The 13,124-nt window shown below is 45.8% G+C and overlaps 1 protein-coding gene across 1 annotated transcript in view; it reads right to left on the minus strand.

Annotated features, from left to right (window-relative positions):
* The window catches only part of LOC147463223 (putative sulfate transporter 4.2), a 94,669-nt gene that overhangs the window by 19,410 nt on the left and 62,135 nt on the right, over positions 1 to 13,124 (minus strand). Inside the window, exon 14 of the mRNA XM_086487766.1 lies at positions 516 to 654. Within this exon, the coding sequence (XP_086343892.1) occupies positions 516 to 654 (139 nt within the window). The remainder of the gene's footprint in view (positions 1 to 515; positions 655 to 13,124) is intronic.

Genomic DNA, 13,124 nt, shown 5'->3' on the forward strand with positions numbered 1-13,124 from the left:
CTTGGAGTACTTGAGCATTTGAATAGCACGAGTGTCACCTGCAATTGACGTTGAAGCTCCATCCTGTCAAAGGCGCTTGGCAGAAATGAGCCATACTCTTCCCCCGATTCCTCGGAAAGAGGCCGACTCCCAGTAGAACCTCTGTTGGCTGTTTGGCATTGTGCTGCAGTTTGTTGTCTAAGTAGTATAATCTAACTTCAATTTTGTAAACTGTAGTATTGTAGAAAGACGATGGAAGTTCATGAGTCGTCCCATTCATGGGATGGCCGCATTACTCTATCCTTTCTACAAAAACCAACTTTCTTCAATGAGAGGCCCCCTTTAAAACCTAAAGGACGAGTACATCAATCAAATGTTCAACGAGGATAAGCAGTTGGAGATTGCTTGAGAGATGACAAGCTTCCAAAGCTCTCTTGGGCCATCCTTTGCGAGAGCACGACCAATGATATGGTTTGTGCAACTAGACAAATAAGCAGCACTGTAAATGTAAAACAACTACTATACACATTACAAACCTTTCCTTGATAAAACTGATATTTGCGAAGTACATGGGAGCATCAATCCGAACGATTACAATTCCCTGATAGGTATATGCTTCTGGGTACTGTTGAATGTTCCTGTAGACAGTCGTTCCTGGGAGTCGGCCAAGAATAGCTGAACACAAAAGAAACTAATAAATTAGAAATGCAAAACATAAGACCAAAAAAAACCCCACACTTTTCCAAGTCTAAATATAAGATATTCCAGTCCAATTGCCATTTCAACACGGACAACCTCAGAAGAAAACACACACAGCAGGAAGAAGGTATTTGATTCCTTTTTACTTCATCCTAATTAGAAAAGCCATGTCAATAAAAAACAAAATCTGAAGAAACAGTCCCCCCCCCCCCCCCCCCCCCCCCCCCAAAAAAAGGCACCCAATAATTGACGAACTCTGGAAAAATTTCTTTACGTAGTAAGTCATTTGTAAGTAATTTCTCTTAAGAGTAAGAATCAGCACATATTGTAGTTATGATCTAGTCTTAGTCACCTGAGTGCTGACTCCTCAGAAGGGAAAAAGAAACTCCGAAGTTCATATTGCAAAACCAAGAATAACTGCCCTCAAAACCCTGTTACTCAGGTTATTATCATAATGCTTACAATACTGCTTCAAGCAATAAGGAAAGAATGCTCTGGCAGTGCTGAAGACATTATTACATAGGTGGCAGCTTAAGAGGGAGAAAGAAGAGACTAAAGCGGAGAGCTGCCGAAAAGAAAAAAGAAGAATAGCAGATTGTTCACTACCTAAATCCACATTCGACTGCAGTAATAAGGACCTTATTTCCAGTTAGCAATTAGGGCGAGCTGCAGCAAAAAACATGCCATGCCTATCCAAAACACTCGAAACTTATTCCAGCCTTTTCCAATAGGTCTCCTATCCCCAGACGACACAGCTGAAATCAGAGGTTTTCTGGCTAGAGCAAACATCTCCAACAGGAGGATAAAGTGTGCTAGCTAAGGTGGATAATAACCAGGCCATCCGCCTGATCCACATCCAACTAGACCATAGCCTAGTCCATCTGTCTTCCACTGATAGCACTATAGCTGTGCTGCATGTTGCCTGCAACAAGTCCACTCACTGTCTCGGTAAGTGAGCCAAATGCCAACACTGAAAGCACTAATAAAACCAATGCAAGGTAAAGGAAATGAAAGTGGCAGCTAAACTGCTAGAAATAGGTGTTGATACGTACAAAGCTGAACAAGTATGCAGTCTACTGCTGAGCTCCCCCTGTGTACTGGTCTTAGGGGAGAGTATCTGCTCTCCCCTAAGAAACTGTGAGGATCTGCTGCACCAATTGGGTGGTATAGTGGGGGGCACGGCCACAGGATGTAGGCTGCACCCCTAGCTGAACGCTACTGTAACCATACCAGTGAGCAGATTGAATATGTATATGTGAGAAGTGCCAGTCTGCCATGAGCGGTTGCAACCCTATTGTGCATTGGGGAGGCTGGTCCATAGAATACCTGTTGAGAGGACAACCTCCCAGAAGCAAGAAAGTCGACTTCGAATCCTCAACATCATGTAGCTGTGCATGCAAGTCCTCTTAGCTTCTGATTCTTTAGAAAGACGGCTTATCATAGATCAGAAATAATAGCCTCCCTATCTGCAAAGGGCTGGCAAACTACCCGTAATGATCCTTCATCGCTCTGGATGTACAAAATACCTAGCTCATCAGCAGTTCACTCGATGGACTTAATAGCAATCCTCTCTAGCTGCAGAATCACAGGGAAAGCGAACAAGAGTGGGAACAAAAACGGGAATGAAAACGAAAACAGAACCCACAAAAATTTGGATTTTCAGGGAGTTTCCACTGCAGACTAACTTTTAGGAGTGAGGGGAGTGCATTGGAAACGGGAACGGGAACAAACATGGAAACGGGGAAACAAGAAAAAAAGGGAGTTTATGTCACAATTTGATGGCGTGGCACGTGTGAAGTGGCAACGGAAGATGGATGGATATCGCTGAAAACAGCCGAAACAGATGCACAACCCCTCAGATCCGATGGCAGACAGCAGCAACCCATTGTGGTGATGATCTACTAGATCTGCAATGTATGCGCAGAGGGAAGTCGCCTAGAGCAAGAGAGTGCACACAAGGAGAGAGATCTTGCAAAAACGCAGAGACCAGCCAGAGATGTGACAAACTCTAACACCCCCTCTCAGCTCCGAGTACGACTGCACAACTAGGAGCTGCTAGGTGGCATCTGAAGAAGCAGCTCGTCCATCCCAGGTTCAAGAAGAAAACAAGGCAAGGCACGCCTCCATCTGCTCTCCATCAAAAACTCTAATTGGTAACTATAACTGTAACCAGCGTTGCAACTGTCGCCACTGGCTTGCACATCCAGTAGCAAATCTAACACCCCTGAATCCCGGAGAGTAACCCATATGTACTCGGGTATCTCCACCATCTGCACCATATCAACCACTGCTTCCACGAATGCAACCACTCTCGTCTGGCACACCATGCAACACCTTGTTCGAAGTAACCTGCCTAAGAGTAAACTCTACTAGGTGTGAGTCCAAATCTGAAGGAAGAGGATCAAGTCGGTACAATCCACATACTATTGTACCCCCTCTGACTTCCGAGCCAAAAGCTCTTATCTCGAATCGACACCCTGTGCTCATAAATACAACCACCATGCCAAGTCTATAAAGCTCATACACCGACAAAATGTGGTAACCAAATCAAGGCACATAAAGAACACGCGAGATGTGCATTCCCCCTCTGCTGTCTGCAATAAGCTCCATAGCCCCCTCACTATATGCAAGAAAGTTGAAGAGCCACTGATCTCTCTTCAAAAATAACCGAATCTTCATGCTGCCAAGATCATACAGCAAATCACAAGAAGAAGTCATGTGCCTAAAGGCACCACTGTCAATGATCCAGTCTCGAGAGTCCAGGAAACTAAAAGACCCCTCCTGCTCCAAAGGTAACTGATATGTGGGATCTCCATCTGTGTAATAAAGGCAGGTGCCAGAATCACTCCAACTAACTTCGCTCTCCACAAAGGAGATTTTCTCCGGTATTGACCCTTCTCTCCACAATTGTTACAATGTCTCCGGGATTTCAAGGCATCCCGCTCTTCATCCGCCTTTGAAGAACGTGGCTGACTCTTTCCAACCTGCAGTTTTCATTTGGAATCTTCTACCAAAGCCTTGGTTGAATTAGAAGATCTCAATCTACCTTGAGATTTGAACTGATCCAAAATCATGAGTACCGACTCCTCTCACGTAATAGTATTCAATGGTAAACTTATGATCAAAGAAGAATAGAACCCCGAGTAATACGACAATAACTGGGACATCAAATAAATGGCCATGTCTTCCGATTCAATATTCTTCCCCATCTGAAGAAAAATTTAAAAATACTGGCCGATTGAAAATAAAATCCAATATTTATAGGATTCCCCGCCCGAGGCAGCGACACCCCCTCCCTGCTCCCCTGTGTGACTATTTGCAATAGCCTGAGACTAGCAACCTCAACGTGAATTCTCTCTGCCTTGACAACTCCCTGGAAGGCTGACAGGCCTTTCCCCCAAAACACTCTTGCACTCCTACGGTCGAAGATGCCCTCATGAAAAGGGTCTAAGCGCCCATGGCCATGGAAGAATCGACTCCACAGAGGGAGGGAAGGCAAAGACCCTAGGGTTAGAAACAAGTAGACAAAGATCATGTGAAGCTGAAGCTGTTGGCAGCCCAGCCCCCTGGAAGGCTGACACACTTTTGCCTGCTTTGCTTCAACGGCTGCACACATCACATGACATATACACGAGAGAAATGAAATGAAATGAAATGAAATGTTATATTAACGTCTTCAAAAGGCCAAAATGACCTATGAGGCCAATCTGTTACAAAATAGTGAATCTGATACCATGTCTGGGTACAAAAAGACTAGAACAAAAATACTACTACTACTACTAGAATCCATCCTCATCTGCACTCTACAAAATAGTGAATCTAATACCATGTCTGGGTACAAAAAGACTAGAACAAAAATACTACTACTACTAGAATCCATCCTCAGATGTAGTCTCCGTCGATGCTGGGTAGCCCCTCTCCTCAATCATGGCCGTCTGGATCTCCGTAGCTCCAGTGCTCGGTCGATGAGAGTGCCGGTAGTGGTCGAATGAGTGTGGGCCGAGCTCTGCAGTGATGGCTGCTCCACTAGCTGTCCCATATCTAGTGAAAAGAAATCCGTAATCTGTCTCTGGGACAGTCTCTCTCTAGCTCTCCCCAGTAAAGTGTGTATATCTATGTAACTCAAGTAGATATAGCCCAAGACATCTCTGATCCTCATAACTCATGACACTAGAGAAAGGACCAAACCCTCCCTGAATAAGCAGTGGAAACGGCCCCGAATCTCATAGTACATTGTGCAATGACATATGTAATGTAGCTCTGTCTCTGGCGCTAGTTGGCATCAGCGGTATATCCTGCTATCTGCTCATATCCCTCTGAATCTACCAGTCTCAATCTCCAGCTGATGTGAGGCTGTGCATATCTAACCAATGGCACACCGCAAACCATGAGACATATGTGTGTCCACTGTCCATGTAGCTGTGAGAGAGAGAGAGGGAGAAATGAAATGAAATGTTATATTAACGTCTTCAAAAGGCCAAAGTGACCTATGAGACCAAAAAAGTTACAATGTGGTGGATCTGATACAAAGTCAGAGTAACAAAAGTAACAAAGTGACAAAATGAAAATACTATGCTATGGAATCCTAAACTGCTAGGTGTGACCTAAGCAGCTAGCTGGGATAGCTAAATCACAAGAGAGATCACAAGAGAGATCACAAGAGATCCAGCATCGGTCGCTGGTGGATCTCATCAATCTCCTCCATGGTCAGTAGTCTAACCGGGCGTCGTGCATGTCGGAGAGAGAGAAATGAAATGAAATGAAATGAAATGTTATATTAACGTCTTCAAAAGGCCAAAATGACCTATGAGACGAGAGAGAAATGAAATGAAATGAAATGTTATATTAACGTCTTCAAAAGGCCACAATGACCTATGAGACCCGAAAGTTACAAAGTGGTGGATCTGATACAAAGTCAGAGTAACAAAATAACCTAACAACAATACAAAACAAAGATATATACTATGGGGTCCTAAGTTGGTCGATGTGAGTCAGCCAAAAAACTAAGCAGAATAATGGGCGGCTTGTTGGGTCGTTGGCGAATCTCATCAATTTCCTCCATGGTTAGTAGTCTGACCGGCCGTCGTGTATGCCTGGCCAGCGTGCTCCGAATTTTCTGTCGTAGCCTTCATCGATGTTGTGTAGTTCTTCGCAATCGCGAGCGCCTGGATTTCCCCAGTTCAATCGCTCGGTCAATCAGTGTGCCTCTGGTGTGAGACGGGGGGGAGCTCTGCTGTGGGAGTGGCTCTTGCGGCTATCCCGTGTCTGCTCTGAAGAAGTATGTGATCCGTCTTTGAGACTGGCTAGCCTCACCATTCATCAGGCTATCTCTGTGTCTATGCAACTCGAGCAAGAACAAACCCAGGCATCTCTGATCTTCGTACCCCATGACTCTGGAGAGTGGTCCAAAACCCTCTCTAAACAGACAATGGAAGCGGCCTCGTATCTCGTAGTAGACAGGGCAACGGCATGTATAGTGTAGCTCTGTCTCAGGTTCCATGTTACACAAGGGGCATGTCCTGTCCTCTGCTCGTACTCCGCTGTATCTCCCAGTCTCAATCCGCAACTGGTGAGAAGATGTGCGCAACTGACCAATAGCACATCGTATCCCATGAGACAAGTGGGTATCCATGTATCTGGGTCTCGCCACAAAACCATCTTCCATAAGCTGGAGGAGGTGGTCTCTGTAGAAATCCATCTTCGTGCCCAATTCCTGTGCTGGTTGTATCCATGTCCTCTTGGTGTCTAGCTGGGTCAGGTCTTGGCGGATGAGCTTGGTGATCTCTGACTGTGTAAGAGTGAGAGATGGTGCATCCAATGAGTACTAAAATGGTGGCAGCCTGTCTATGCTGAACCCATGTGCCTGAAACCATGATGTCATCTCCCCATACCAACATGTTGTATCTCCTTGTATGGCTAGTTGTCGAGAGGATTCAAGTGCTATGCGAGCATATCTATCTCTAGGAAGTGCCCATGTGCGGTTTATGAAGGAGACTGATCTGGTGAGCGCCTCCACCACAAGTGGGGGGGGGGGGGGGGGGGGGGGGGGGGGGGCTAGCTCTGCTCGGATAATGGCCCGTGGTACTGATGCCTTGGCTCTAATGAGCCGCGAGATCATAGAGACGAGAGGTGAGACAGAGAGAGAGAGAGAGAGAGAGAGAGAGAGAGTATTGAAATGAAATGAAATATAATATTAATGTCTTCAAAAGGCCAAAATGACCTATGAGACGAAAAGGTTACATGTGGTGAATCTAATACCAGGTCCCGGCATAGAAAGTACAAAGAACTGAAAAGAAAAAGGGGGGTAGGGGTGGGATGAAAGCTGATACAAAGGGGACACAAAGGGGTTGTGAGTTGATACAATGGAGATCTCTCACAATAGGGGCATCAAGCGTCGATGTCAAGAGGGCCCCCTCATCTGTGGCCGACGGAGCCTCCCCAACTCTAATCGCCCAGTCAAGCATTATGCCTCAGGTGCCTTTGGAGCTTCTCTGCTGTGGGGGCTGCTCGAACTCCTCTGTCTGTGATTGAAAGAAATCTGTAATCTGCCACTGTCGCTGGATCTCTGTCATTCTGCCCCTCTTCAAGAGGTCCTCTCTGTGTCTACAAATCTCCAGTAAGTATAATCCAAGGCATCTCTGATCCTGGTATCTCATGACTCTAGAAGTGGTCCAAAACCCTCTCTGAATAGACAATGAAAGCGGCCTCGTATCTCAAAGTATAATGGACTGTGACATATGTAATGTAGCTCTATCTCTAGCTCTATCTGGCACACCTGACAAATCCTCGACTCAGCGGGTACTCCTCTAAACCTGCATGTCTCGATCTCTAGCTGATGTGAGGATGTGCGTATCTGACCAATAGCACATCGTATCCCATGAGATAGCTGAGTATCCATGTATCCTGGTATGATCAGAAAACCATCCTCCGTAAGCTGGAAAAGATGCTCTCTATAGAAAGCCATCTTCGTACCAACTCATGTGTAGGTTGAATCCATGTCCTCTTCGTATCCAACTGAATAAAGTCCTGTCTGATGAGCCTGGTAATCTCTGCTCTAGTGAGAGAGATGAAGGGGACATCCAAAGAGTACTAAAATGAGGGTAGCCGATCCATACTAAAGCCATGTAACTGAAACCAAGATGCCATCTCTGCATACCAACATGATCTATCTCCCTGCAATGCCAGCTGTCGCGAAGACTCTAGTGCTAATCAAGCATATATGTCTCTAGGGAGAGCCCAGGTGTATGCATAAATGAAACTGATCGAGTGAGTGCCTCCACTACCAATGGAGGAGCAACGAGCTCCGCCCTAACAATGTCATGTGGTACTGAGGCCTTGGCCCTAATCATCCGAGAAATCATAGACACCAAGGGCCTCTCCATACGTCTCCATCCATCAGTACTGCCAGCTTTGCTATGATGATCAACTGAGGGGCCCCATATCTCCACTCCGTACAGCATGGCTGAAGTGACCAGAGTGTCAAAGAGCCAAATCTTTGCCCGAGGTTCCTGGAACTTAACCTGTGAACATATCCTCTCAAGTCTCCCCAATGCTACATAGGCTCTAGTCAATCTTGTATCTGTTGCACGCCTTAGGGAAAATATTGGACCACTAAAAACCGCCCCAAGATAAGTATATGCATTTCCATACTCCACAGTCTCCCGACCATATGTAAAAGTGGGGGGGGGGGAGGACCTCCTTAGCTCCGAAGGTTGTGAGCCTCTCACCCTCGCCACTACACTCTTTCCCCTTCCCGGAGTTGCATGGAAGCAGAAAAAAGGTGGTGGTACACACACACCTCGGTATGAGGTAACCTAAATTTACTTCTGTTCTAGTATTATACATACTACATAAGACAAGAGACAGCAACATGGCTGTGTGTAAGCATACCGGTCATGCTCGTGATGTTGCATGGGTCTGTGCGAAGAGATGTGCCTTTTCAAGCTCTAGTGCGTACTCTTTCCTCCGAGTACCCCTTCGTGTGAGCACCCTTTGGCGGAAATTCTGAAAAGCTGGCTGAATTGCACCCTTTCGCTGGCGTCAATTCGCATCGCAACCTCTCCCAAGTGGCACATCTCCCAAGCAGCACATCACCAAGGGGCAGCAAATCCACCAAGTGGCAGCGAAATTACCGAGCGTCAACAAATTCCTTACGCTGGACCATTTGCGTTGGCAATTTTATATGCTGGACAAAGTTTCACGCTGCGAGCCAGTCACTCTTACGTTTTTTTAAACTCAGCGCAAAGTATTCATTAAAAATTACCTGGACATGCACTTGATTTAAGTCGCCGCCCAAGGCTCAATAATTAAAGGTCTATGTGAACATACCCCTTCAATAAAAAAATGAACAAAACGTTCAACGAGCAGCACACGATGCTTTACAGAGAACGTTGGCAGCCAGCGATCCACTATCTCCCACTCTCTCGCCCTGGCTTTGGGTACGCTCTGCGCGCGCGGGACTTTTCGCCATCATGGCCGACGATGCCTTCGATGTTCCAATCCACTTTCTCTTGTACATAGACGAGATTCCAGATGAAATCTGGCCGGAACGAGAAGTCATTGTCATTCCCGATACTCTGGAACCCGAAATTATTGTCATTCCCGATTCGCCGGAACCCGACCCTGCTCCCGTAAGCGCTCCAGTTCCCGAAAGCGCTCCCATTACAGCAGAGATACCTGTTCCAGTACCCCAGGTTGTACCGGCTCCGCAACAGTACCTGCTATACGTCACCCACCGCCACTCGACACAATTCCAGACTTGGGTGGTGTGGCACATCTTCCTCGCATGCGAGCCTTATATCTTCAGCATTTCGAGTACATCCTTGGACGGTACCCTACTCCCTGACAAAGTGCAGATTGGACGCAGTCAACAACATAATCTTGCTCCAGTCCCTGGTGCGTGTTCACAACGAGCTCCTAGTCCCGAATTACACACTTTTGTTGCTCGCTCCAAAGGAGACACCTCCCATCGACGAGGTCGAGATCTCCATGTCGACGTCCCATGAAGAAGATGGTCAATAGACATAGATGCTTGCCCTTCTCAAAGCCCAAATGGAAGCTATGCAACAGACTTTCTCAGCAAGTCTTGCTTCCATCCACACTTGCTTGGACCAGTTACAGATGCAAACCTTTGAACCGACCAAATCAGAGGTTTCGCAGTCAAAATTTTCTCACCCAAAGCATGGTTTCTCAGAGACAACTAGACACAAAATACCTTTGTGCGAGCAACAAAAGTCTCAGCATTAATATTCTTGGAAATGTTACAGTACTAAGCAACCAATTTCTTATTCGAATCATCAGCAACAAAAGCAACAATATGAAGCTTCCAAAGGATCATCAGCGATATCAAGATGGGCTTACTTAGTGGCACATATATCCGGCCCTAGTTGAGTACTTGGTCGTGAATGCTGCAACGCTAGACAAGTTCCCCCTCGCGAGCCATGCCCTACATTTAAGTCTTTCTTATCTGATGGTAGTCAAGTCGAAGATTTATTGATCCTTTCCTTGTGCAAGAGGATCCTTCAGAGATCTAAGAGGCAACAACTTCCTCAACAACCTCCCCCTTGTCAATTGGAAGCCTTAATATCCGCTGAGAAAGTTGAAGATTCAAAAGATTCAAGTTCTTATATGACAACCAACAAGCACATAACCCCTTCTATGGCCGTGATCCAAGCAGAAAAAGTCGCCTCATCACCGCCCTTGCAGAATACGGTCTTTGTCTCTAAACAGATACCAGATGCTATGGTGAATGATAATTTTTCAAACTTGAAGACTCCAGTCCTTGCCTTTAGCTGTGCAAAGGATAAGTCAGATGCAGACTGTTGCAGCATGACTTTAGTCGCTGCAATTGAATCTTTGGACACAACTTGTTCCAGTGATAAACCTATATAGATGGATCTACCTTCAAACACTACTCTGTCTCAGTCTACGACATCCCTTTAAGAGGATTTTCCTGTTCCAGACAAACCAATGGAATACCTTACAGATTTCCAACCAGTGGTCATCACTCAACAAAAAACTCAAGTCAGTTTACCAATAATTTCACTCGAAGCAGATACAGATTAAAACTTTTATTGGACAAAGCTCGAAGTTACAAATGACTTTGACAAAGGCACTTATCAACTTGCAAATATGATCAATTTTCAGTTTGGCAAAATAGTCATGGTCAATAACAGTGCCATGACGGCAACAAAATGAAATGACAAAATGAAATACTATGAAATCCTAAGCTGGTAGGTGTGAACTAAGCAGCTAGCCTGGATAGCTAAATCACAAGTCACAAGAGATCCAGCATTGGTCGCTGGCGGATCTCGTCAATCTCCTCCATGGTCATCAATCTGACCGGGCATCGTGCATGTCGGGCCAAAGTGATCCAAATCCTCTGATGTAGCCTCCGTCGATGCTGTGGAGAGAAATGAAATGTTACATTAACGTCTTCAAAAGGCCAAAGTGACCTATGAGACCAGGAAGTTACAATGCGGTGTATCTGATACCAAGTCAGATTAACAAACTAAATTAAACTAGGGATAACAAGACATAAATACTGCGGAATCCTAAACTAAGCGGATAGGTGTGAGAGGCGAAAGGCGTGAAATGTGTGAACTGAGCTATACAATGTGTAGACAATATGGGAGGGAAGTAGAGATCTATCTTCATAGAGATCCATCTTCATCTGCACGACGAAAAAGTATGGCTCGAATCCTTTGCTGTAGCCTCCTTCGAAACTGTGTAGCTCCTCTTCTCCATTGGGGTCGTCTAGATCTCCCTAGCTCCAATGCTCGGTCTATGAGAATGCCAATAATGCGGGTAGACCTCTCCACTGTTGGTTGCTCCTCTGTCTGTTCTTCTGGGTGTACAATATCGAGTGTAAAGAAATTTGTGATCTGTCTCTGGGATTGTCTCTCTTCAGCTCTCCTCAGTAAAATTTCTCTATGCCTATGTAGCTCAAGTAGATATAGCCCAAGACATCTCTGATCCTCATAACTCATGACCCTAGATAGAGGCCCAAAACCTTCTCTGAATAGACAATGAAACAGCCTCGTATCTCATAGTACACTGTGCAATGACATATGTAATGTACCTCTGTCTCTGGCTCTAGATGGCATAAGCGGCATATCCTGCTATCTGTTGGTGTCCCTTTGAATCTACCAGTCTCAATCTCGAGCTGATGTGAGGACGTGCGTATCTGGCCAATGGCACATCGCAAACCAAGAGAAAGATGCCTCTCCATATAGCTAGGTCGAATCAAAAACCCATCCCCCGTGGTGCAGAAAATGCTCTCTATAGAAAGCCATCTTTGTGCCCAACTCCTGTATCGGCTCTATCCATGTCCTCCTCGTGTCCAGCTGGATCAGATCCTGACGAATGAGTCTATTAATCTCTACCCGCGTCAAAGACCTCAAGGGTGTCTGTAGAGAGTATTGAAAAGGAGGCAACCTGTCCATGGTGAAACCATGTGTCTGAAACCATGATGCCATCTGTGCATACCAGCATGATCTATCCCCATTAAGAGCTAATTGTCTGGAGGACTCTAGAGCCACCCTGGCATATCTGTCTCTGGTAGTATCCCACAGACTGTGTACAAAGGAGACTGATCTAGTAAGCGCCTCAATCTCCATAGGGGGGGTAGCTAATTCCGCTCGAATGATATCATGCGGTACGGAAGCCTTGGCTCTAATCAGCTGAGAGATAATAGATACCAGGGGCTTCTCCATACGCCTCCAACCCTCCTGGCCTACAAAAGGTCCCCAAACCTGCACCCCATATAACATAGTAGAGGCAACCAAAGTATCAAAGAGCCATAACTTTGTCCTAGGTTTCTGGAACTGAACCTGCGAACACATCCTCTCCATTCCTCCCAGAGCCGCACCAGCTCTAGTTAGTCTAGTCTCTGCTGCTCTTCTCAAGGAAAATCTCGGCCCAGTAAAGACTACCCCTAGGTAAGTGTATGCATCTATATACTCCACAATCTCCTGACCATATTTGAAAGTAGGTACTGATCTCCTGACCCATTGCGGTGTGGTGTTAAACACCATAACCTTGGTTTTACCTAGGTTTACACACAATCCACTATCCTCTGCAAAACCGCGTAGTGCATCCAACTGTCGTTGCATACCTTCTGGTGAGTCAGATATCAGCACAATATCATCAGCATATAGCAACAATGGGATCCACGTCCCTGCCAGCTGTGCACCTTTGTCACCCTCTCTGTCGATGTAATCAGACACCTCATCAACATACATACCAAATAGAGTAGGAGACAATGGGCAGCCCTGTTTCACTCCAATAGTAGAGTGAATTAAATCAGATACCCCTTCCAGAGTGCGTACATGTACAATCACTGATCTGTACAAAGCCATAATCCCCCAAATCACCTCTATGGGCACCCCCATCTCCTGTAGTCTGCCATCAATCGAGCTCTTGGTACCATGTCAAATGCTTTACGA

This window comes from Adiantum capillus-veneris, chromosome 2 (genome assembly GCF_014529385.1).
Source record: "Adiantum capillus-veneris isolate H3 chromosome 2, ASM1452938v2, whole genome shotgun sequence".
Classification (NCBI taxonomy): domain Eukaryota; kingdom Viridiplantae; phylum Streptophyta; class Polypodiopsida; order Polypodiales; family Pteridaceae; genus Adiantum; species Adiantum capillus-veneris.